Raw genomic sequence first — 25,685 nt, 5'->3', positions numbered from 1 at the left:
TTGAATGGAGAATAAGTTGGGAGGGGTAAAAGTGGGTATATAGAAACTTTAGAAAATAAATATATTCAAATTGGGGCATTTTGGGTCCGATGACGTCATCAAAACCTAAAAAATACAATATCTCGAGTTTGAGAAGGATTTATGCAATGATTGACCCCTCATTGGACCGGAAATCATCAAGAGAATCGTTTGGATGAATGACAAATTGATTTCAGTGAAGTAAAAAGTTTATTACCCTTTCCATGACGTCACTTAGGGCCAAAATGACGTCACCAAACATGAAATATGCGGTTTTCCGAGTTTTGATCAGTGAAAAGTGGTAATATTTCGTTCTTTGAGCTTACAATATACAAATCAGATCTTTTTATACTCCCCCACCATCCAAAGGGCTTTTGATCATTGATGTGTTCAACAACACTCTACTCGGCGGGTGCGACGCCGGGTGACGGCTAGTATTATACTATACACTACTTTTTGTTGAAAGCGAAATTTTCCGAGAGACTATGATACTATCCATGCAATAACGATTTAAAGGTAATTTGGTAGCATTTCGTTGCTGATAAGATTTTACAGACCAATTTTCCAGATCTCTTTTTGACGTAACGAGCAAACAATGTTTTCAATAGATAATAGAACTATAGAGTTAAATGGAACCTATAGGATATAAAAAAGACCTATTTAATTAAATTAAAAGAGTATCAAATGTTCAATAGATATAATGAACCTATGGTACGTAGATAATAAACTTCCTTCGATAAATGGCTTTTTAAAAACAGTATTGTTCAAGATTCAAGAGCACCCAAAACTGTTCATTCAACTGCTCTTTTGTTTCAATTATATGAATGGGAATTAAAGAAATGAAAACTCTTATTTATGTCTTATTGATTTATATCGTATAATAGCCTCTTTATTTCGAAAACCTATACGAAAAAACCAAGACCCATTGACTTGGTTCTCGTTGTCATAGATACACCCGAATCGAAATTTTAGCCAGAAAGAGAGCGAAAAACTCAAAGAATCAGACCTTAGATACACCGCGTAGAATGAGACAAATGACTAAGTAAGTGCAAACAAATTCTATCTCTTAAAATTTGTTTCTTCAGCTCAATATATATGCATAGAATTATTAAAAGAGTTAGAATAGAAAGTGAGGGTTTCCCTATTGCAAGACGCGCGCCTTATCATTAATCATTTTCTTTCTTCTTGCCGCTTTTCATTGGGACTGAATTCACGAAAACGAAGGACAGACTCGATAAACTGGAACAAGTAATTCCTGAAGGTGTGGACCTGGTTATGTATCAAAACGAGATCACAGCTCTGAAATTCCGTACTGAACAACTAGAAACTTCATTAAACAAACAGGCAAGCAATAATGAAAGCTTATCCAAACTTCTGGACGACCAAATCAATCGTAATCTCAGAGAAACTCTTATATTTCGTGGAGTCCCAGGCAACTGCAATGATTCCTGGTCAAAAACCTCCAATAAATTGGCCAAATTTCTGAGTGACATCGATCGAAATCACTTGAGAGTCAACGATATTCTTCACGACATTGACCGTGCTCATCGACCAAACCCCAACGTGGCTGCATCTAACAATGCTGATAGCAATAGAAAAACTCCGCCTATTTTTGTTCGGTTCAACTCATGGAAGGCGGCACAGTATTATATGCAACAAGTTATTGAATTTAACAAGAATTCACGTGAAGAAGCATCTGTGTTTGTTGATCAGATGTACTCCAAGGAGGTGACCGAAAGACGTAATAAGGCAATGGACTTAAGGAAACAACTCAAAAAGAACGGTGACAAATCAAAGATGTATGTTAAATATCCTGCCACTCTGGTGAAATTTGATGACACTGCAAAAAAATACATAGACGTTCAAAAATTTAAAAAAAGCTTCGCTCTTATACTACCTCGTAAAATCTTTAGCCTAATATAAATATTTTTTAACAGAAATGTAAACCTGACTAGGCACAGGGGCAGGGTTTTCAAGGCAGCTCCTTGTTTGTTTTTTTTGTGCATTTTACTTTTGCATTTCTAAATCTTCGCAATCAGTCGATTTCTGTGTCAAGCTCAGACCCACACACCTCTCTCTCTGGTATTTCAAAATTCCTTTTTATTGTCCTTTATCATTAACTTAATTGTTTATATTATTATTTATTATTAAAGTCTCTAGCTCTCTTTTTCTCTCTATGCCTAAGTCTAAGAACGCAACCAACAAAATACGTAATATAAAAAACCCCTGCGGTATCTGTTCTAACCCTGTAGCTACTACTCATAGAGCTGTCTGGTGTGATCAGTGCTTCCCTGAGCCTTGATCATGGTGAACTTGTTACAATTCTCAATAGCTGTGATATTCCTTTCAATTTCATTGGTATAACAGAAACGGGCTTAAAAGATGTAAATTCTGCAAAAAGTTCTGCTGTAATCAATCGTAAAAGGGGTTACGCACGGAGAACGAGTCTCGTGTTCGCAAAGCGAAAGGGATGCAGACCCCACTAGTTAAGTAAGAAAAGGGGGAGGCTATCAGCAATCCGCTGATGCTCAAAAGAATATCGTACTTTTTTTCCGAAAATCCCAAATCGCAAAGAAATTCCAAACGAAAATCTAAAATTCCACAAATCTAAAAATTACAACTTAAAACAGATCAAAACTCAAAATACTGCGAATCTTGTGATGATGATGACGTCATTTTGGCCCTAAAGTAAAACTTTGAGTGCAATACGAGAAATATTTTACGAGGCGAGCCTTTTTTTCTAGGCCAATCAGTGTAATGTAAATCTATTTACAGAAAGTTAAAGGAAGCTAAAATTCCCGAGTTAAAAAAGGAAAAATATCTCGGATATTTAAAGGAAGCACAATTTCACGAGTTAGAAAATAAAAAATAACTCGAAAGTTAAAGAAAGGAAAAATTCACGAGTTACAAAATGAAAAATAACTCGGAAAGTTAAAGGAAGCAAAATAGAGTTATGAAATGTAAAATGACGCAACTTTATGCCAAAAATGACTTCATCACTCGGGATAACTCGGGAATTCCGGGTCTCTATAATTTCGAATGTTTTTGTTCGAAAATCTTAGATTCGAACAAAAAAATTCGACAAGTTCCCGCCAGAAATATGCACATCAAAATAAAGATTTTTTTTTCGATCAAGAAGCTTCAAAACGCAGGAGCTTTTTCAGAGATGTGAAATTATTATACATTATACACAGAAAAAGAAGATGTATTGTATTTTTTCGTCGTTGCGTTTCTCTATCAGATTGATAACACTTTTAAATGTTTTTGTTTCGATGCATCATGGATGAGAGAAAATGCATACTGGTTTAAATAGCTATAAATGGTCTGAAACAACATTTTTGTAACAAAAACTATGGGGAACTTCTCGACTTTCAACTATCGTCAAGCTGTAAATGTGTCGAATTTTCGAAATAAGAAGTGAAGTTTGATTGTTGAAGAATTGATGCTGAAAAGTTAAAGACACATTCTTGCGGAGGATTTGGAGAGACACAAGCAAGAGACCTTTTACAAAAATCCCTCGTTACCTGGTTTAATCTTAAGACATTGAATATCCCTTGTTTTGTTATGGAAAGTATTCTTGACAAGTATTAAAGAATTTCAAGTTTTTATGCATGCATTGATAAAAGAACTGTTGGGTTTTCACGAAAAAGTGCCGAAAGCTGAATTTATTTGATTTGGGTCGTGTCACGCGTGTGTCGAGTAGTTTTGTAATAATTTCTTTATACTTTATCAGATTTAATTTCACTGACTTTTTGGAAAGAATAGAATAAGAGCTCATCAAAAAATTGTTTTTTTTACGTTTTCCATTATTTATTCCGAGAGTTCAGTTCTTTTCGGCTGTTTTGTTTTGATTTTCTCACACCCAAATGTTAGCCAATTTTTATTTAAAGTCGTCTTAAAGTCTAATATCACCCCTCTCTCATTGCATTCTTGATAAATTTTCCGATCCAAAGAGAAGTTAACCATTTCCGAACTCCTTTTCAATCTCGAGCTATCCAACTTTTTTTGTTTTGATGACGTCATCAGCCGAATGAAAATGGCTAAAAATTCAGCCAAATTTGAAAATCGTGCTCAAGCGTTATAAACTCTTCAATCTCATTCACCATAAAATTCCCGATAGAATGAGGGGTCAACGACCTCCCAACTCCTTTTCAAACTCGAGATATCGCATGTTTTCTATTTTGATGACGTCATCAACTGAAAATGGCTAAAAATTCAGCCAAATTTGAAAATCGTGCTCAAGCGTTATAAACTCTTCAATCTCATTCACCATAAAATTCCCGATAGAATGAGGGGTCAACGACCTCCCAACTACTTTCCAATCTCACGTTATTGCATTTTTTTGTTTTGATAACGTCATCAGCCGAATGAAAATGGCTAAAAATTCAGCCAAATTTTGAAGTCCTACTCAAGCCTTATAAACCTTCCCATCTCATTCCCCATAAAGTTTTCGATCTAATGAGGGGTCAACGACCTCTCAACTCTTCTTCAAACTCGAGATATCGCATTTTGAAGTTTTTCCCAAACCCGTGACGTCAGTGGGTCCCTTTACCCCTAATGTTGTCAACGGTCAATTCGCGAATTTTGAAATTTTTGCGGTCAACAGGTACCTTATGCCCCAAGGGTCCCAAAAAACCAAAAAACGTCAATTTTTTCCAAGGGAAAGTGGGTTTTTAAATTTGCGAAAGATTGACACTGCAACGACTTCTCTTAAAAACGCTAATTTTCACGAAATTTTCAAAGTTGAACCATTCCAGAGGCTAAACATGTTGGAATAGCGGCTAGACGAAAAAAAAGGTGAATTTCCATTTTTAGTACCCGCATATCATTGAAATTTTGTAAATTTTGCTTACGCGCATGCGTTTGCCAAAAGAGTCGCACTCCGCTCGCTAACGCTCGCTCCGTGCGTAATTACCAATTACAATCACTTTGACTGTTGCACAAAGTCCAACCGAGGAGGTGCTAGAATCTATGTTTCTGAAGGATTTGACTCTATTCCAAGGCCTGACCTAGATATTTACAAGGAAAATGAAATAAAATCTGTAGTCAGGGAAATTATCTATGATAAAAACTTTATTGTCGCTTGTATTTATAAACACCCTGAAGCGGATGCTACTAATTTTCAAACCCTATACTCAAATCTACTTGATAAGATTGTATCAGAAAAGAAAAAAGCTATAATATTTGGAGATTTCAATCTAGATCTTCTACGGGCAGATTCCAAATCACACATAGAAGATTTTCTCAATAGCAATCTATCTCATTTTTTCTTTCCTACAATTACAAGACCTACCAGGATAACTCCAGGTTCAAAAACTCTCATTGACAACATTTTTTCAAGCTTTGTCACCACTGACATGTTTTCATGTAACCTGATAAGCTCTATTTTGATCACCCCTCCTCAAATATTGAAATTAAATCTGAAACCTAAAAAAGCTCCAAAGATTAAAATCTCTAAAAGGGACTTAAGAAATTTTAACAAAGACGATTTTCTAATGCAATTCTTGTCTCTTGATTGGGACAATCTTTTCCAAAACAAAAACAACTCTGACAAACTAGAAATTTTCATAACTGAGGTTAACAAAGTCATTGAGAACCATGCTCCCATGAAACACACCTGGAAGAAATCTATGCAACCAAAAAATCCCTGGATATCCAAAGGCTTGCTGAAATCAATCAACACTAAAAATTCTTCATATAAAAAATTCTTGAAGGCTAAAGACCCTGATCTCAAAGCCCAAAAACATACTAACTTTAAAAAATACAGGAATCTGCTTTCGAAACTCCTGAGAATGAGTAAAAACAAGTATTACAACAATTTCTTTGCTGAGAACAAACATGACCTAAAAAGTGGAATGTAGTCAATGAATTAATTGGCACCAAAACCATTTCTGATCTCTCGCCTAAACTTCTACTACACAATAATCGCGAAATAACCAACGACAAAGACATAGCTGAAACTTTCAATAATTTTTATGGCTCAATAGCTGAACTTACAAAAAATCAAATTATTTTACCACGAACAAGTAATTCTCATTGATTTTCGCAGTCAATAGTCATAGTTATATCATTTATAACTTCAAAATTTACAAAACGCTGCATCATATAAATGTGTCTGAATGGTGCAACTGGATTGATATAAAGCTTACACGTTTTTTTTTTATTAGAACACCTAAAATTTGGCTTAGCCTGGATTTGCTTATTTTTTTAGCAATTTTCAGCCTAAAATGTTCTTAAATGCGTTCTTATTTTTTCAGACTACTCTAAATCGACAATATGATACAAAATAAAGAGCACTTAAATTTGGCAAAATTTGGACAATATTTGACTCTCGACTTTTGAAGATCCACCCCTTAATTTGGTTAAAACTGCTTAAAAAGAGGAAAAAATTGTAGTTTCTTGTCATTTTTTTCCAAACTGAGGCTGGGCATGTTCTTAAGATGTTCTTAATTTTTCGACGAATTTCAGCCTATATATGTTCTTATAAACTAGGTTCTAATAAAAAAAAAAACGTGTATTGAAACCAAGGGACGTAATCTTTTTATCAAAGCCACTCAATTTAAAAAGCAGTGATGATGAAGAGCAGTCTTTGAAGCAAATTTCACAGTTATCACCATGTTGTCGGAAGGTAATTGATGGAAGATAGTCAGTGCCGTAGACACAAATGATATTTTAGGGGGGGGCCCTATATGTTTAGTATCTAAGGAGGCCCCACCCACCATGGTTGGGGCAGACGGGCCAGGAAAATTTTGGACTTTATACCCTCCAGATTGGTTAAAACTGCCTCTCCGAAAGTCAATTTTCAGCAAAAGGCAAGTAGAAATCGCGTGCGTATTAGTATATTTTCAAATCATTAAAAGACTATCTTCTTACATGTTAGTGCGTTAGTTAGTTATTTCGTTCTGTGGCACGCGTCGGCTCATCGTAAAAGTGGTAAAAAGAGGGAAGAGATTAAGCAAATAAATCAAATAAGTAAATATACAGACAACGTTGACGAAATTTAAACCTTTTCAAAAACACCATAATCTGAAAAAGTTTTTTTTTGGGGGGGGGGGCCTCTTTTAATAATTCTATGATATATGTGTCATTTGTGATGTTGTTTTGAGGGGCGTCGTAATCTATTTAGACCACCTTTGCCCACCTGTGGATTTGTTTTAAACATCTTAGTTTCTGCATTCAGCTTACTGAGGATTAAGGAATTTATGCCTAAAAAAGAAGAATTCAGCTCAATATATATGTGTTAAAGTGTGAAAGAGAGAAACTAATTAAATGGTATTTAAGAAATATAAACGTTTTTTCTATAAGCATACTACTATGTTAAGAACATAATTTTTATAAGAAAAATGGGCTTATAAATAAAGTATAAATTGTATGTTTTTCATATTTTCTATAAGAACTATTATCAACTAGAAATATACTGTACAAATCAAATTCTAACAAAAAATGTAAACAAAATTATTTTCTCTTTTTCCACGTTTTTCCATAGAGTAAATGTGAGTTAATTAATTTCATCATTAACTCAGTTCATTTTACAATCTGAATCTCCTTGAATCAACTTCAATCCCAGCTGGTTACTTTAGATATTCCCATAAAAAAGACCAACATCAAACAATAGGTTTATCAAAATAAGCAGGATATAGGACTGAATACTATGTAAGAGGATAACCTTTCTTTTATCGTAATTATTTATGCTGCGCTTAAAATAAGAGTCTGCTAAATCGCGTGCCAGCGTGCCATCGGTTTTTAAGCGTGCCAGCGTGCCATGCGTGCCTTCGTGCCAACTGTCTTGGCGTGTCAACGTGCCAGCGTGCCAACTGTCTTGGCGTGCCAACGTGCTAGCGTGCCAACGTGTCTTGGCGTGCCAACGTGCCAGCGTGCCTACGTGGCATCCAAATTCCGGCGTGCCATCCAAATTTTGGCGTGCCATCCAAATTTTGGCGTGCCATCCAAATTTTGGCGTGCCATCCTTATTCCGGCGTGCCATCCAAGTTTTGGCGTGCCATCCAAATTTTGGCGTGCCAACCAAATTTTGGCGTGAAAATTTCAAGAATACACTCTTTTTATAAGCATATCGTTTATAAGCCTACTTAGGTTCAAATTCGGTAAAAAAAAGCATAACGCTAAGTATCAAACATATATTATATATAAAGCTGAAAATGAGATTTTGCTTTGTCAAGAAAATGACAGGTAGTCTACTGCCTTTCGCGTTGAAGAAACACGTGTATCTCCTTCAAAACTTTTAAAGTTATGTATTGCTCTGTTTATATAAAAATGAAAATAATAAAATAATGATAAAAGTACTACTATTTTCATATCTCTAAAACAGCTCTCTTGGAGCATTTAATGTTTTCATTGCATGACAATCTATATCCATTTGCACCGCCAGCATCCTATTGAGCATGAGAAAACATCTTGTTGTAAATTAGTGTATACACCTCATATTTTGTGATGATGCCATTATTTACATAATTTAAGTGTCATTACATAAAAAAACCTTGAAAATGCTTTCCCACTAATTTTGAGGGAGTCCATATTGGGGTCAACAATGGGGTCCATATTGGGGGGGGGGGTCCAAGTTGTGTCATCTTCTCCCCCAAGCTTTACCGAAATTTCGGTGAAAATTCGGACGAGCACGCCGAAATTTGGATGGCACGCCAAAATTCGATGGCGCCCCAAAATTCGGATGGCATGCCGAAATTCGGATGACACGCCGAAATTCAGATGGCACGCCGAAGTTTTAATGGCACGCCAAATTTGGATGACACGCTGGCACGTTGGCACGCAGGCACGCATGGCACGTAGGAACGGTGGCACGTATAGCACGCTGGCTCGCGTGGCACGCGATTTAGCAGACTCTTAAAATAAAGAGGAAATCTTATAATGCAAAGTTTAGACAATAGCCTTTTAACGAGGCAGCACTAGCATTAATTTTAGAATTTTAATTCTATCAAAATAAAGAAAAACAAAAAGATGCCCGAGAAGGCATGAAGGTAAAGCAAAAAAATCCTTTCTTGGTGAGAACCAAGGTGTTTGAACTTTTTTAAAACGAGTTCTTCGGTTCACCCATCTCTAAAGATTCTTCATGAGAACCGAAGTAAGCTAAAGCCTCAATATACTTTACAGTTGAGATGATAATATAGCTAAAACGACTGATGAAAATTTTTTTATTTGTTTAAACACACCTTAGGCTGCACTCATCCCCTTTGATATGTTTTGATATAGGGGATGCGTATCATGTATAAAATTCCCGTCCCATAGTTTAGTTACTCTGGAAAAAAAAAGACACCCTTATTACTTTCAAAGTATTCTAGTGTTTTTATTTTATACAGCTTAAAAAATTATCCCATATAAAAAAAGACGTACTATAATCGTACAAACTATAAGAGAAATTTAGTAAATAAAAGTACTTTAAGGGCAGAAACTTTCGCGTTTTTCGCGATTTTGATCCTTTTTCGCGAAAGTTTCTACCAGGTAAGAAATTAAACCTGAAAAACGCGAAAGTTTAAACTTTCCTACTCAGTTTTGTACTATTTGCTAAATTTTTGTGCATTTTGTGAGTTTTTGTTACCAAAAAAGGTAAATTTTATATGATTTCGCAAAGTTCTATCTGTGAAATTTCAGCCAAAACAATAATTGGCGAAACTTAAATTCTTTTTGACTTCGCGAAACTTTCTGCCCTTAAGGGTTAAAGTATTCAAAAAAAGTGGTTTAGGTGTGAGACTTAAAAGAAATATTACATATAGTTAAAAAGAAAAAGAAAATTGAAAATCAGTCAGCTTCGCCAACAGCTAAACTTCAAACAGTAGTTCCTTAATATCCGTGACTGTTATATTTGGAGTAAACGAATTTTGGATGTGGTCGTCGACCACCGGATCGGGATCGAGATCGGCTTCCAGATCCGCTTCGTGAACGGCCTCCTCTGCGACCGGATCGAGAACGGGAACGGGAGCCGGATTTTGATCGGGATCGGGATCGGGATCGACTTCTTGATCGAGAACGTCCTCTTCCTTGTCTTCGTTTCTTGGAGTCTAGAAAAAATAAAAACACATAGAATGCAGAGGGGTCCAGCCCCAAATATTTTTCAGGGAGGTGGGGAGGGGGGGGGGGGTAAAATCTAAATAGCCCCCGCCTGAATCTTAAGAACGTAGCCACCACCTTCACAAAGCAAATTATTAAAGAAATTTTACATGTAAATTCTCAATATATTTATTTTGCCGCAGGGGTCAAAACCTTCCCCACAGCATAGATTTTTAAAATAATTTAAAATATTTGTAACCTACCAGCTCTGCCCCTGTTCTATTACTCAACACTCAGTCCTCCTTAACAAGCTAGCTCCCAGTATCTTAAAAAGAATACAGTCCCCCAATCAAGCAAAAATGGTTTAACCCCCCTAAGCTCAGTGGGGGTGTGTTCTATAAAAAAAAAGTCTCATAATTTAATACTCTTAGGTTCCAAATAAACGGGAGGGGGTTGAAAATTGTATTTCCGAAAACCCAAAAATAAGGTAAATATAGGCTAAAACCAGGCTATTTAGAGCAAAATAAGGAACCTTCTCTTTGACAGCTGAAAATATTCTTAAAAATTAATAAACGGTCCTAATAAGGTTCGGAGGGGGGGGGGTTGGAAAATTTTCGAAGATTTGCGCTGCCTTTAGAATGACGGATAGAATCTAGCATCTTTCTTTATTTTCATATGGCAATTCGAGTGAAATTCAAATTAGCAGATGAACGTTGGAGAATCATGAATCAGAATTTCACTATAAACAAAAGTAAACTAGGTTTTTAAAAGGGTACCTTCAATTTCATCAAAAGCTTGATCGAAAGATGCTATTCCAAATCCGTAGGGGACATTGATTTCATCATCAAATTTTTCACTTTTTTTGTCTTCTACTTGTTCGTCAAGTTGGTGGAAATGATCTTCATCTGAAATGAGAAAATCGAAAATGTGTAATATAGGTGAAGTCTGTTTCCAAAAAATCTTAAAATGAAAAAAACTTTCCTTTTTTTCAAAGTTTAAAAATCATTTTAAATGTTTAAAGGTTTTGTTTTTACATAAGTGTTTCCGTTACATCACATATTTTATATCAGGACAGTGTCTTGCTATTGTTATATTATGCTTATATAAGCAAAAAAATGTTTTTCTTTTCTTCTTTCTGACCAATCTTGCTCCACATCCGTGTCAATTCAATGTGAAAAAGCTTGTAAATTAAAATTGATGAGTAAGCAAACGTTATCACTCTTATTGGGCTTTTCCAGAAATAGTCCGTACCCCCCTCCTCAACAGGGGGATATCCAAGGGGTTAACTATTTTTGTTCTACAAGGAATCGGATATCCAGGGGGTTAAGTGTCTTTTAAAGTAAAAAATACGGTATCCAGGGGGTAAGCGTCTTTATAAGAGAGGGGGGTCTCCAGGGGGTCTTTACTAATAAAGTAAGATATCCAGGGGGTTCGATACTTCGAAAATAAATATCCTCAACAGTGGGGATAAAATTTTTTTCTGATTTTCCATTCCATTTAAAAACAAAACCTTTAAAACCATTCCACTTACAATCATCTTTTCATGGAGTATCAACTCGGTGGTCAGTATCTGTCATGATGAATCTGGTTACGTATTAAATTCTACGTCAATTTTGTCAATATTGTCTACGTCAATTTTTTTGCACTCCAAAATCATTCACATTGAAATTATTGACTTGGATACGAAATGATTTTTAACTCCATTAGGATTTTGATAGCAATTTTCATCCTCCCTGGCAGGAAGAAATTTCCCCGGGGATGTGAGACAGGGGTGCTATACAAGGTGAGACTAATTTGATTTATTAACATAACAACATAAGAACAAGAAATCCTATTTATCCTCTTAATATACGAACTGAGCGTTTTCGTAATACTTTTTTTCCTTACTGCATATCACAGTGGAATGTCCTGGATGCGAATATAAGATATCTACCTTCTGTTAAGACCTTTAAGAATGCAATTTCAGAAGTTTTGAGACCCAAACAATCTCGTGTTTTTGATGTTTCTGACAATCAAGGTGTAATCTTTCTAAATCGACTTCGGGTAGGGTTCAGTCATCTCAACGAGCACAAATTTAGGCATGGTTTTCGTGATACTTTAGACCCTTTTTGTGGTTGTCGAACTAACTCAGTTGAAAATACTCAGCACTTTTTTCTGCACTGCTCTATATATTCCCATGCGAGACAATCTCTATTCGACAAACTACAAGACTTAGGTATTATTTTCCTCCCACTAAACCCTTCTTATTTTTGTCGGTTTTTATTGTACGGTGATGAAAGCTTGACTTTAATTTTAAATCAAACTATAATTCTTTCTGTCGTTGAATATATCCATGAATCTGGAAGGTTCAGTGGTGCGTTATTTTAGTCTACTACAACCATAGCTCTCTCCACGTCACACCTTGTTTTACTTTTTCCTTTCTTCATAGCCTTACCTCTGGCGATATAACTTAAGTTTCTAGCGGAGGGAGGGACTATATTAATGTTTAGTATTATTTTGTATTATATGTTCGTAATGTACCCTGTGTTTATGTTTCAATAAAGAAAAAAAAAAAAAAAAAAAAATTGATTTGTTGTTCTACGGGCCCACGACCTTCAGAAAAGTACGGGTCGGTCGGTCAAAATCTAAAAAATTGTCACATTTTGAAGAAGTAGCATTACAATGCATTGCTTTTTTAGAAAAATCAAAAACTCCGATAAAAGTAGGTCTATTCAATATTATTATTTTTTCGATTGTGTCAAAAAGTATTATTGGTTGGGCCCGTAGGACAATAAATTGATTTGTTTCCGCCCAATATGAAACATAAATCTTACCTCGCTTATGACCTAGTTCATCTTTACTTCCATGGTCTCTACCATGACATTGAACTAAGGCGACCAAAACACTTGAAAATAATAACACTGCAAGCCAAAACTTCATTTTGAATATGATTTGTCTTCGTCACTGTTTCTCTTGATTTGATTGGTTAGTCTGCTTGATATCTGATGACTTTTAGTTCCAAACAACACCCCTTTTATACTCATTTTAGTTCATTGTGTACACGTTTTTTTTATAAGAACAAACTATATAAGAACATAGGGTTTCAATGGCAAAAATGTTAATAACAAGTTAAGAACATTTTAAGGCTTTTGCGGACTCTAAAGCACCGAATTTCTTATGAAAATGGGCAAAGATGGTCACAAAATGATGAAAATAAGAACAAAGGCTTAAAACATTTTTAGATGTTCTTATAAAAAAATGTGCACGCCTTTTTGGGATTGATTTATAAGGATTAATTAACCCGATAACTAATGACCTTTGTAAAAAAAACTTTAATGATTAGAGTAGGTAATTATGTGTGGTGGTGTTTAAATACTCCTTTAATGAAAAATTATTTCTTCCTTATGGTTAAATCGCGTTTACGGTTTTTTACAGATGTTCATGCAATCGATCATGCTTTTACGCACGGCCATTGCATTATGGCGGTAAATGTTACTTACAATAGCATTGTTTGTATGTATATAAACAACACGCATGGACCGTGCAGCTTATGTACAACGTAAGTGGGGCCAGTGCGATTTATACGTTCGACAGTCCTCAAAAACTATAATTTACATTACTTTTTTGTGCTTAATTCTAAGGTGAGGGGGGGGGGGTATTATTAAGTGATTTTTCCAAAAACCCCTTGGAAAATTTTGGTACATTTTCAGGAAAATTTCATAAAATGGTGGGTCATTAAAAATGCTGGCAGTTGGTACCACTACATGAAAAAGGCAACTATTACCTTAACGGGAAATATTTTAAAGGTGAAAATAACCCGAAAAGGAAACTGTTTCCAGATTGAAAATTTCATCACTTTTCTGTTTCCCGTTTTGGTCAAGAACTTTTCATCGTTCCCGAACGAGAAATAGAATTTTTGTAAACAAAGCAGATTTTTATCGAGGAGAAGTTTCCAAATAACGAAGTTTCTAATTGGGAATGGGGAAAGTAAAATCAAGAAGCGATTACCCGGTGGATTCTTTTAACTACCTGGTATTATTATTTATTTTCCCTCCTTTACAAGAGGGACAAGTTTTAAACTTTCCACAGGCATTTCCGGAGTGCTCAGAGGCCACTTTCCCGATCGGGAGAATGGTGAACTTCCCGATTTGGAAAATCTAGCCATTTCGGGAAGTTTTGCATCTTCCCGTTCGGGAAATATTTCCCGTTAAGGCAATAGTTGCCTTTATGTAGTGGTCCCGACTGGCTGGGGATTTTTTCCGAAAATTTACACCCCCCTACTATTAAGCACAAAAGAGTAAGCATACCGCCATTTAGTATTATTTTTTGGCAACTTTTACACCAAATTTGATAGCCTGAAAAGTTTGTTTGTGGGAAACAGATAATGGAAAGATTTCAGATGGGAAAGAAGAGCCTTTAAATTAAATCAAAATTTTTCTTCGGCTGTTAATGTATCAAAAATATAAACTTGTCAAATTGATGCCAAATTTAGATCTTGCAGAATTATACTTTCCTGTAATATTTTAATAAAATTTGAAATAATAATTTGAATTTGATGTTTCCCATAAATAGCTCGTTAAAATGTCGTTTGATAATTTTGTAGACGATTATCTTCCTGACTTCCTCGTCTAACTAAAAACCAACAAGTTGTTCGTTTGGGAAATTAGCTGGTCGGGAAACTGTCCGCGGTGAACATTTATCTTCGATCAGAGTTTGGAAAGAAAATTGGTCTGGGGGAGCTACCAAGTCAAATGAAGGGTGCGGGTTTTTAGACCTTCAAAATCCCACTAAGGCTCGCAAAAAACAAAATCTTCATCAGTCCCCCTAAAAGTGTTGCAAAATATAAGGAAAACTCAAAGTTCTCTCAAAAGGCTAAATTTCGTTCCTCGATTTTTGGCCCGAAACTGTTTTTCCCCATCCGTCATCTGGAAAACCTAGTTTGCTTTGAATTTACCTTTCAACGGTTTATTAATATCTTTCCATCGGATTCGCCAAAATTTAATTAAAGCATTGATAGGAAGGGTCAGTTGATTACACAACTGATACTTGTTGTTTTGAATTTCCATGGGAAAAATGACTGGCACGAACTCAATTACAGGGTGTCCCGAAAAAAAGTATCGGGTTCGAACATGATTCTGAGTAGATATAAGTTGCGTGTGTTCAACGAAATGTAAGAAAATATATACCAGGACACACTGTATGGTTTTTACAACAGTCATTATGATTAAAAAAATTAACTTTCTTTACGACTTTCACGACGTTAAAGTTATTGAGAATTGTTTTTTTTGTAAAAGCTATTCATAAAAGATGTCTCATTACAATTAATATGACACAGAGAGAAACTTTGATAATCGTTGCAAATTTAGTCATACAGGGTGTCCCTAATAAAAGTATCGAGTTTGAACATGCGATTGAGTAGAAAGTTTTAAGTGTGTATTCACAAAATTGTATTTTAAGCTCTCCCTCTTTTTTCTTTGTCATTACGTAACAATATGTGATGGAGAACGTTCTTATATTTTAGCGATAACACACACAAACTTTTTTACTCAATCGCATGTTCAAACTCGATACTTTTATTAGGGACACCCTGTAGTAGCTACCGCAGGTTGCTGTTAGCTACGTAGATAAGAAAAGAAGATAGAAAACGAAAATTAAATCTCTTTAATGTCTTCCTTATTTCTAAATAATTTTCCATTTAACTTTTGATAGGTTCATTAACAATGTGATGTGAGGATTTTATCACATGTTATTTCCCCATAATATCTTCCTACGCAAAATACGCTTTTAGTTTTCTGGGTGTGGAGTTTTTTGAAGCAGTGGGGTATCTTTGAACGTACTATACCCTGCTATGCCCATTATATATACCCCATACTATACCCTGCTATACCCATATACCCATTTCTTTGATAAGAAATCAAGCCACTTATTCCCCATCCAAAGCGTGTGACTCCAGTCTGGAAAGAAGGGAAATGTTACGCCGGAGCTGCGCCAACTTAACTGGAAAAAGTTGAAGGCAGCAGATCTCAAATCTCAAATCTACGCCGGAGATATCCGGCGCAGTGACCCGTTGACCCGGTAGTTTTCCACAAACGCCAGATTGAAAGTAAAATCCATCGGCAGATTTCAAAAAAACAAAGAAAGGGTGAGATTCAATCTGTCTTAATGCAGCGCTCACTTTTTCTTGCTTGAGAAGGTTGAAGGCTCCTTTCTAGCCCACTCGGGGCTTTAAACTCAATGACTATACCTCCAATAAATGTAGAAGTACACATTTTTTATTAGAACCCAGTTTATGAGAATATTTAGGCTGAAATTTAAGAAAAAAATGAGGAAACAGAGTATGAACATGCCTACCCTTAGATTTGTATAGATTAGCCAGATTTGATCAATTAGCTCAAAATTATCTGAATCTCGCAATTACAGTGATTCTTTACTATTCTTAGAATTCACCATGAATTGGAGGAAGAAAATCGATTCTGCTCAAAAGTGGGGAGGCTACGGTGGCCACCCCGATTCCGCTGAGCCTGTACTAGAGCAGATTTGTTCGATTTGAGGGCCAAGCTTTATAACGCAAGGTAATTGTGTAAATTTAAGTGAATTAATTTCAATCGCGCCAGTAGGAACATTTTCGAGTCAACATTGACAACAAAATAAGCACATCCAGGCTCAGCAAAATTAGAATGTTCTAATAAAAAGAATCTTGTCCTCTATCGCAATTACCTTCAGTGCGGTCGGTGTATTCTTGTCAGGGAGGGTTGGCACTCAAGTAACGCAATACTGCGATAGTTTACTTCATTTTTAAGATTCGTTGACAATTTTAAATAACTTTAACATTTTGTCGAAACATTATATAAAAAAACTATTTTCAAATACGTTGAAAATTTCAAGGTAAAAAAGCGATTCCCTCTCCTTCTTTCAGGTACTGTAGACATTTAAAACAAGAGTCTGGCTTGTAATGATATTTTACACTGGAGTCGTCATAGCTCGAGCACATACATATAGAACGCAAATAAAATGCAAAGAATAATAGCTTTGTAACCCAGCTGGCACACAACGTTGTTTCAACGTTTACCTAACGTTCACAACATCTATATAACGTTAGATGAACGTTGAAACGACGTTGCCAGCTGGGAAGGCTTAGTACTAACTGAAGAGACCATTACACTTACTCGCGTTAAGGAGATATTCGAATTAAGAGGTTGGAGTTTTTTTGTTTTTTGGAGGTTTTGTTTTGATTGAAAGGTCCGACGATGTTGATTCAGCAATATTTCATAAATGCATGTGCACTATCCCTGGGGGGGGGGGGGGGGGTACTAGGGTTGGCGAATGAGGGGTATGTGCGCACGGGACCTCCGAAAACCGATCCTTAGAGAGACTGATTTTTGCTGAAAAGGTGACCCTTAGAGAGACTTTATTACAATTTTTTTTTCGACTTTTGAAAAAAGTCATACAGAGAGACTTTATTACAATTTTTTTTTGATTTTTAAAAAAAGTCATAACCTTAGAGTTAGAGAGCTTTTATTACAATTTTTTCTCTGGAAATAAAAAAATTTCCTAAAAATCCTGAATTATCCGACCCTTAGAGAGACTAATTTAAAACTTTCTGATTTTTCCGACCCTTGGAGAGACTTTGAACGGTGAAAAAACCGACCCTTACCGTCCGCACATACCCATCATCCGTTTTTGCCTAAATACCCCCCCCCCCCCCCGCATTGTGATGAGATTAGAAAAAGCTTTTGATATTGTAGCTTTAATATATCTGACTCAACACGGAGGTGTTGCCCTTTCTGTCGCTTCTTTTTACCCCCGAATATTATTTTAAAGGGTCTCCACTGTATTATTCACTTGATATTCTGCTTAGTTATGAGTTAATGGCTAGCTGAAGCTTATTTATATACTATAGGCGATTAGGTCCCCTGAACCAGCGAGTTGAGAGATTAAATGATCATTACGAAATAAAGCGTTTGTTTTAAAAATTAAGTATTGCAAAGCTTGAAAGTTATATTAGAACTTCAAAGACAATAAATAAGGTTTTAAAGCTTTTAATGCCGCCCTTTGTAACTATGGCGTAATACAGGTTGCAAAATAAAAGTCTGAAGACAAATCACGCTTTTACTTAAAAATTTTATGTGCTTGCGTTACATGAGATTTTTTTCTGATTGGATCTAATTTATTGACACTAATAAAGTTATCAGCTGTAATTTGTAAAGCAAGTAACATGGGAATAAAATCACGTGAACTTTTTCGAGTAATCACATGTTTTGACTGAACTGATATAATTTTGCAACCTGTACGTATTATAAGAACATCCCCCTGTCACGTTTATTTTCACGTGATTTTAATGAATTGGGAAATTTTTCAAAACATTGACATCCTTTTTGCACACCGTTGTTGTCTTGGGAACAGAATTTTTTTTTGTACGTGATATAGGTTAGATTAACAGGGTTGAGAGCTGAGGGGTATTTGCCGCGGACTTTCGACCAACGGGCTCTAAGCGGGAAGAAAACTAAGAATTTTACGACCCACGGGCTCTAAGCAGGAAGAAAACTAAGAATTTTACGACGATTTACGATAAAGACTAATTTGACCAAAATACAATCTTTCAAGGGTAAAAATTTTTCTTATTTTTCCGACCCTTAACTATATTTGATTTTCTGATTTTTCCCACTCTTACAGGGACTTCCAAGCTAAAAAAACAAGATGAAGTATCTAATTTGTTCGAATTTCTGTAAGTGTTTCTCCCTTCTTTATCCTACAATTCTTCATATGCGTAAGTCATTTTTCTAGCGGAAACATCCTAAAAAAGCCGGGATTTGACCTCTCTCTGTTACTAAAAATAGAAACAAAGAGGTCAAAAATAACGGCTTTTTTGGGTGCTTCCGTTAAAAAATATGACGCCATCTCGACTTACGCATATCAAGAATATCATCATTTTGAACCTAAAGAATTTTTTAATACGCCCTGTATCACAATAATATTTGCCCCCGTAGGAGCGCAGCGACGAGGAGGCACTCATAGCTTCATGCATAGATAATGGATTATTAAAAAACATGTAGAAGATTCAAAGCCACGTTTGTAAGGACAGTTTACAGTGGGATTAAAGTTGAAATTTACTTTCGTTTACTTATTTGAAATGGACTTTGGAGGTCAGTGATGCATTTCAATTTTATTTTACTTGGGAAGTGTATTATCGACTCTATCCGCCGCGCAACATATTACGTTTTATAATATACAAACTATGTTATATCATAATAGTATATTATACGGACGATATCGTCTACGGTGCGCAAGGTTGTGGGTTCGATCCCCAGCCGGGTCATACCAAAGATTTCCAAAATACTACTTGATCCCTCTCTGCTCGATGCTCAGCAACTAAAGAGACGGATCAAGGGTAAGTGGAGAAATCCAGGGGAAGTAGTGGTACCCTCCTCTACCTTCGGGTAGACAGCTATACTAAAAGGGAGCCTTTGGGTCGCCCTCGACTGCGGTCTTACTTGAGATTGAATGAGACTTAAGACAAGCTTGAGATCTTAAGATCTAAAAAAGTTAAAAATGTTCCAATAAGGTTTCTGGAAGCCAATTTCAAAACTGAAATGCCTCGAATAACGTAGGAAAACTGAAGTCGCCATTCTAGCCTGAGCTTTGAAAATTGAAATACCTAGAAATGCTAATAAATGAATGTAAATAATTTTTTTTTTTTTGTGTTTAGTGAAAGGTTGAAGCTGGACGCTAGAGCGGGATGAAAAACTTCAAGATGACAGATGGGTTATGCAGTAAGTTATGAATCTTTTCTATTTTTCTTGAAATGCCCCTGAAAGAGGTACACGTTTTTTTATAAGAAAATCAAAGTTTTTTGAAGCTTTCGGATATTCTTAACCTTTTGGGTTTTAAGCCTAAAATCGTTCTTAAAATGTTCTTATTTTTTCCATTTTGTGACCTTTTTTACCCATTTTCCTAAAAAAATCAGGTGTATTCAAGTCCGCAAAGCCTTAAAATTAGCCTACCTTAAAATGTTCTTAACTTGTTCTTAGCATTTTGGTGATCGAAGCCTTATGTTCTTATATAGTTTGTTCTTGTCAAAAAGCATGTAGAAGATTCAAAGCCAGGTTTGTAAGGACAGTTTACAGTGGGTTTAAAGTTGAAATTTACTTATTTGAAATGGACTTTGGAGTTCAGTGATGCATTTCAATTTTATTTTACTTGGGAAGAAAAAAAGAAAAAAATCAAAAAAAAAGAAAAAATTCAAAAATATTTGCAAAAAATCCTTGGAGATCGAATTGAAAAACAGGTTCATCTAGTTGTTTATCTAGTTTTGATGACAGAAAATATTTTAATTAGAGAGGGAGAAAAAAACAACGAACAAATTCTCTAAAGAAAAATCGGGCTTAACAAAAACATTTCGTGATATATATTAATTGATTGCGCAATCAGATCTTGTAAAACACGTTTGCTTGCTTATGTTCAGTCCCTTTGCACGTTTTATTATAAGAGCAAACTTTATAAGAACATAAGGCTTCGATGGTCAAAATGTTAAGAACAAGTTAAGAACAATTTAAGGCTTTGCAGACTCTAAAACACCCAATTTTTTAGGAAAATGGACAAGAATACTAAAAAAATGGAACATGTTAAAAATATTTTAAGGCTTAAAAATCAAAAAGTTAAGAACACCCATAAAAAAACGTGTTGTCTCTTTATAAGAATTCTAAAGCTGTGTCGATTTTTCTGGGCAGTAAAATCAAGTAAAAATGTTACAGACTAATATATAGGATTCAAATATCGGGATAGACCTGCTTTCTTTCTCGCCACGGAATTTAAATGTACAAGAAGTACATATTTTTTATAAGAACATTTGAGTCCACAGAGCCTTAAAATGTTCTTAACTTGTTCTTAATATTTTGGCCAGCGGAGCCTTATTATCTTATATACTGTAGTTTGTTGTTATAAATAGTTTGAAAAACTGTGATATAATGTCGGAGCTTTTTTTAAATCCAGAGGACACCCTTTTACCAGTTATGGACACAAGGCATTGAAATCCTGTTGATCGTAAAGCAACCTTAACCAAGAAGTTTTTACTTAAAGGTTTTGTTTTTAAATAAGAGTGATATCGTTTGCTTACTTACAAGCTTTTTCACTTGGATTGACACGGATGCGGAGCAAGATTGGTTAAAAAAAGGAAAAGAAAAGCATCTTTTTGCTTATATCAGCACAATTTAACAATAGGCAGATACTGTCCTGATATGAAATATTTCTTAAAAGGTGTTTGGTTTGAGTCATCAGACAGGGTCGAGTAGTAACGCCTGGTATCTGAAGTCATTACAAAGAATGGTGTTTTTTCATTTCATCATGGATATTCTTAACTTTTTGGCGAAAATCGTCCAAAAATATTCTTACGGTATTCTTAGGTTAAGATCGAAATTGGCAATCTACAGGTTAAAATGCATTAAAAATGGCATTTTTAGGTTTAGTTGCTAAATTTCATGATGGTGATATTCTTACCATATTCTTAATTTTTTGCCCATTTTCATCATGGACATTCTTATAAAGTGTATTCTTATAATAAAAAAAGCGTGTACATCGAGGTCCTTCCAAATATACAATAAACTCTCTTTAATTCGAACATCTTTTATTTGAAAGGTTCTGTAATTCGACCTAGAACATTGGACCCCTTTAGCTAGAGAGTCGGACAAACCATGCTCTGTAATCTGACAGATCTTTTGATGGTTCAAAAACAGTAGCTTGGTCATTTGACGATCGAATTGTAGAGAGGCAACTGTACACCTTTTCGTAAATGTTTTAGCTTAGGGTCTATATAGGAGGTGACCGTAGTGCAGTGGTAGAGCATCCGGCTAACGGTTCGCAAGGTTGTGGGTTCAATCCCCAGCCGGTCATACCAAAGATTCCAAAACTGTATACTTGATGCCTCTCTGCTTGTTGCTCAGAAATTAAAAGAACGATCAAGGGTAAGTGGAGCAATCCAGGAAGAGTGGCGCCCTCCCCTACCTTCGGGTTGAAAGCTATCGAAAGAGGAGCCTGCGGGTCGCCTCCATCTGCGGTCGTAGACTTACTTACTTACTGCTTAGGAGGCCCCCTCACAAGCGGTATGTCTGATCACGATATCACGCAAATTCTGTCTTGGATCACGATCCCGCAAATTCAGCAAAAAGATTGGATAATCGTGCATCCCTTTGAAAAAGTCAAAATCACGCATCATGGCTCAAAAATCTATCAAATCACGATCACGGTTTGACCTCTTATCCGGCAATCACGTAGTCTAGCAAGCTAGACGACTAATTCAGACTTATTAGAAATGAAGCAAAAAAGTAAATTTTAGTCGTCTAGAAACCTTTGTGCACTAACTCCAAACAAAAAAAAAGTGTCAATATTGCAATTAAATTTTTTTCCCGCTCAAAAAAAATTCTTGAAAATAAAATATGTGTGGATTTGTGTGTTAAAAATGTTTCATTTGAGTTGATTTTATTTTGAGAGTTTGTTGTTGCTTAATAAATTGTTTTCTCGCTACGCAAGTTTCTGCGTAGCTAGGCCCAGTATCTATAAGGCTGGAACACCGAATTCTTCCAGTCGTTTATACAAACTAAATCCCGTATCATTATTTGTGTTTATTATTAGTATTACATGCATTATAAACGACTCCAGTCTAGCAATCACGAAAAAATCTCCAAATCACGTAATCGCGGTAAAAAAAAGTCCCTATCACGCCATCACGAAAACTGTTTGGGGGCCTCGCATAGGACCTCTAAAATCTAACAAAATGTTAACATTCTACTTTAATTTCTTATATTTAAAAAGTCATTTTGAAATTGAATTAAGTACGCGATGTGTGATTTATTGATTAAGCCCTTTGCTCTCAAGCTGTAAACATCTAAATCTTAGCAGAGATTTATTTCTGCTTTAAAAACTTAATTGGGCAACAAATATTACGAAATTATTATAAGAAAGACGTATCTAATTTTGCTATATTCGTTTTGTATAAGAACATCCACAACTTTTGAAGCCTTTGGATGTTCTTAACTTTTTGAGTTTTATAAGCCTAAAAATGTTTTTAGCATATCTTTATTTTCACCATAATGTGAGTATTTTTTTCCATTTTTCCTAAGAAATCGGGTTGTTAAGTAGTACACAAAGGCTAAAAATTGTAAAAATGTTCTCAACTTGCTCTTAAGATTTAGGCCATCAAAGCCTTATGTTTTATCAAAGTTTGTTCATATAAAAAAGGGGTAATGGAAACTGCTAAGAAACTCATTTACGCTTATGCTTCGATAAAATTTCTAATAAAAAATGGATGATGAAATATCACTTAAAAAACTTATAGGGTTATCATTAATGACGTGATCTGAATAGCTCTTGCAAAAAAAAAAACGCTCAATACTCTTTATTAGAGATTTGTCCTAAGATTACTAGTAAGAATTTGTTTGAATTTGTTCTATTCTTAGCTAGGATATCCTCTTTATTACTAAAACTGGTTTTTCAAGTTTTAGATGTTTATACTAATGAGTTATATTGATCAAATTTCGAAATTGCTGATTGTCACTTTTTAAGTTATTCTGGTAAAACAAGACGAGAATGAAAAGTATTTAAGGCCGCTGAATTTGTTAATATCTCACTCATACTTCAAAGTCTAAAGTCAACCATCATCGACCAAGCGAGTCAAAACCGGGCAGTTCAAAAAGGTGACAGTTAGGTTTGTAAAGCTCTTCGAACGTTTAAAAGTAGTGAACAAGATATCTATTTTATCGATACCTATTCTCAAACGATAATGGCACCACAGGAATCAACAAGAATCGAATCAATTCGACCAATCACTATGGAATCGATTTTATTCGGGGATGAACTTAACACTGATAGCTTGAAAACGAAAATCGAGGACTACGATTTTTATCGATATCTCGTTTCTGATTTTCACGGAATTGCTCGGTGTAAAATTATCACTAAATCAGCGTACCCGCGCATGTCAAAAAAGGGGCCTGGAATTGCTTGGAGGACACCTGTTCTATCGTTCGACAGTTTCAACAATTATGATCTGACACGGGTTGATGGTAAACGATGCACGGACGCGCGGTTGATCGTTGAACAAAGCGTCCCCCGTCCGCTACAGTGGGCAGGAAAAGGACACTCAGTTGCAGGTGTTATATGTGAAACATGGTGGGGAGTTGATGAACAACCACAAATGGCATGTCCACGCTATATGGCCCGACGTCTATGCGAGAAACTTGAATCAGAATTCAAGCTACGCATTCTTCACGCTTCAGAAATGGAGTTCACCATCTTCAAAGAAAACATGGAACCACTTTTTGAAGAAGGTGGTTTCTACATTTCACAAGAGTTCGCCAACCATGAAGAAGAGCTTCTCTCTTTATCAACGATGTGCGAAAAAGCAGGTATCCCAATTGAAACACTTCAAACAGAATATGGACCAGGGCAAATCGAACTTGTATTAAAACCAGAATTTGGTGTCGAAGGAGCTGACAATGAATTTTTGTTTAAAAATGCTGCCAAAGAAATGCTACAAAAACCAGGACAATATTCGAGATGTACTTTCATGTCTAAACCAATCATAGATAAAGTTGGTAAGTTACATCTTATTTTTCTTTAACTTTATGTAATCGGAATAGTATCCAAGCTGGCACACAACGTTGTTTCAACGTTTATCTAACGTTCACAACGTCTATATAACGTTAGATGAACGTTGAAAGAACGTTCTTTGCCAGCTGGGTACAATCCTTTATCGGGGAATTTTTATTCATCTCGCCAATTTTTCTAATTTGGCTACGCCGTTGGGAAAACAAAAACGAGCAGTCTTTTTTACAAAGTCAACGAAAACAGGAAAAACTTGGTGAGATTTCACTAGGATTTCAACTAGGAAATAAGAACCTGGAAATAAGAACCTTACTTTCTTTACTTTTCTCGATTAACTATTCCGATTGGGTTACGTTTTCTAGAAAACGGGAATAAGAACTAGTCGACCAAGGACAGAGAATCCCACTCTACTTTCCTTACTTTTATTTATTAACTATTCCGATCGGGTTTGGTTTTATAGGAAACGGGAGCCATTACAACCATTCATTATGGAAAGTTAAAGAAAACGGAGACGTCGAAGACGCCATGTGGAATGGCAGTGAGGACAGTAAACTTACAAAAACTGCACAACATTGGTTAGCCGGGATCATGAAACACTCCCCGGCATTGGCAGGTAAAATAGCTTAGTCCAAGGAAGACAACGTGTGTACATTAGCAAACTTCCCGGGGGGGGGGTACTAGGGCAAGATGGGTTACGGGGATGCTCCGCTGGTCAGGGTACCTTTTTCAACCTCCACGAGTCCCAGGTAGGGTCGCAAAAACACCAAAAGAAAATCATCCTCATAGGGTGCCTTTTTTGGAAAATTGGGGAAAAGTAGAAAATTTGGAATTCAGTCCCATTCAGGGTCACTTTTGCAAATTCGACCACGTATGGTCCATTTTCGAACTCGCGGAGCACCCGTTTATCGACAGGGTAGTACCCCCCCCCCCCCCGGGGCAAACTTTTACAGTCAATGCAACTCTCTTTCTAATTCGAACCACTTTTATTCGAATTTTTCTTTAATTCGAACTAAATCGTTGGTTATCTCAACTTGAAAGTCGCATAAAATACTCTCTGTAAATTTCGGTCTCTTAAAATC

The 25,685-nt window shown here is 35.8% G+C and overlaps 2 protein-coding genes and 1 long non-coding RNA gene across 3 annotated transcripts; 2 read left to right on the top strand and 1 right to left on the bottom strand.

The window, feature by feature from the left end:
• Positions 1 to 9,812: 9,812 nt before the first annotated feature.
• Positions 9,813 to 13,018, bottom strand: LOC136808498 (arginine/serine-rich coiled-coil protein 2-like). The gene is made up of 3 exons (XM_067065026.1): positions 12,849 to 13,018; positions 10,812 to 10,940; positions 9,813 to 10,046 (listed from the first exon to the last, which is right to left on the bottom strand). The coding sequence occupies exons 1-3, from the start codon at positions 12,952 to 12,954 to the stop codon at positions 9,829 to 9,831; spliced, it is 453 nt and encodes a 150-aa protein (XP_066921127.1). The 5' UTR covers positions 12,955 to 13,018; the 3' UTR covers positions 9,813 to 9,828.
• A 5,541-nt stretch (positions 13,019 to 18,559) lies between these two features.
• LOC136808492 (uncharacterized) lies at positions 18,560 to 20,551 on the top strand. Its single transcript, XR_010846894.1, has 2 exons — positions 18,560 to 18,739; positions 19,721 to 20,551. It is a non-coding gene; the product is annotated as an uncharacterized lncRNA (long non-coding RNA).
• A 2,775-nt stretch (positions 20,552 to 23,326) lies between these two features.
• On the top strand, positions 23,327 to 25,270 carry LOC136808476 (lengsin-like). Its single transcript, XM_067065005.1, has 2 exons — positions 23,327 to 24,596; positions 25,067 to 25,270. Exons 1-2 carry the CDS (start codon positions 23,786 to 23,788, stop codon positions 25,231 to 25,233), a joined length of 978 nt encoding a protein of 325 aa, XP_066921106.1. The 5' UTR covers positions 23,327 to 23,785; the 3' UTR covers positions 25,234 to 25,270.
• Positions 25,271 to 25,685: the final 415 nt, after the last annotated feature.

This window comes from Clytia hemisphaerica, unplaced genomic scaffold (assembly GCF_902728285.1).
Source record: "Clytia hemisphaerica strain Z4C2 unplaced genomic scaffold, Clytia hemisphaerica genome assembly, whole genome shotgun sequence".
NCBI lineage: Eukaryota > Metazoa > Cnidaria > Hydrozoa > Leptothecata > Clytiidae > Clytia > Clytia hemisphaerica.
This window is presented reverse-complemented; position numbering and strand designations above follow the sequence as displayed.

Excerpts from the sequence above, each read along its gene's own strand:
- LOC136808498 (XM_067065026.1), bottom strand. The coding sequence starts at position 12,954 with ATGAAGTTTTGGCTTGCAGTGTTATTATTTTCAAGTGTTTTGGTCGCC. Across the intron at positions 10,941-12,848 it reads TGAACTAGGTCATAAGCGAG|ATGAAGATCATTTCCACCAA; the intron begins GTAAGATTTATG and ends TTCTCATTTCAG. Across the intron at positions 10,047-10,811 it reads AGCTTTTGATGAAATTGAAG|ACTCCAAGAAACGAAGACAA; the intron begins GTACCCTTTTAA and ends TATTTTTTCTAG.
- LOC136808476 (XM_067065005.1), top strand. The coding sequence starts at position 23,786 with ATGGCACCACAGGAATCAACAAGAATCGAATCAATTCGACCAATCACT. Across the intron at positions 24,597-25,066 it reads ACCAATCATAGATAAAGTTG|GAAACGGGAGCCATTACAAC; the intron begins GTAAGTTACATC and ends TTGGTTTTATAG.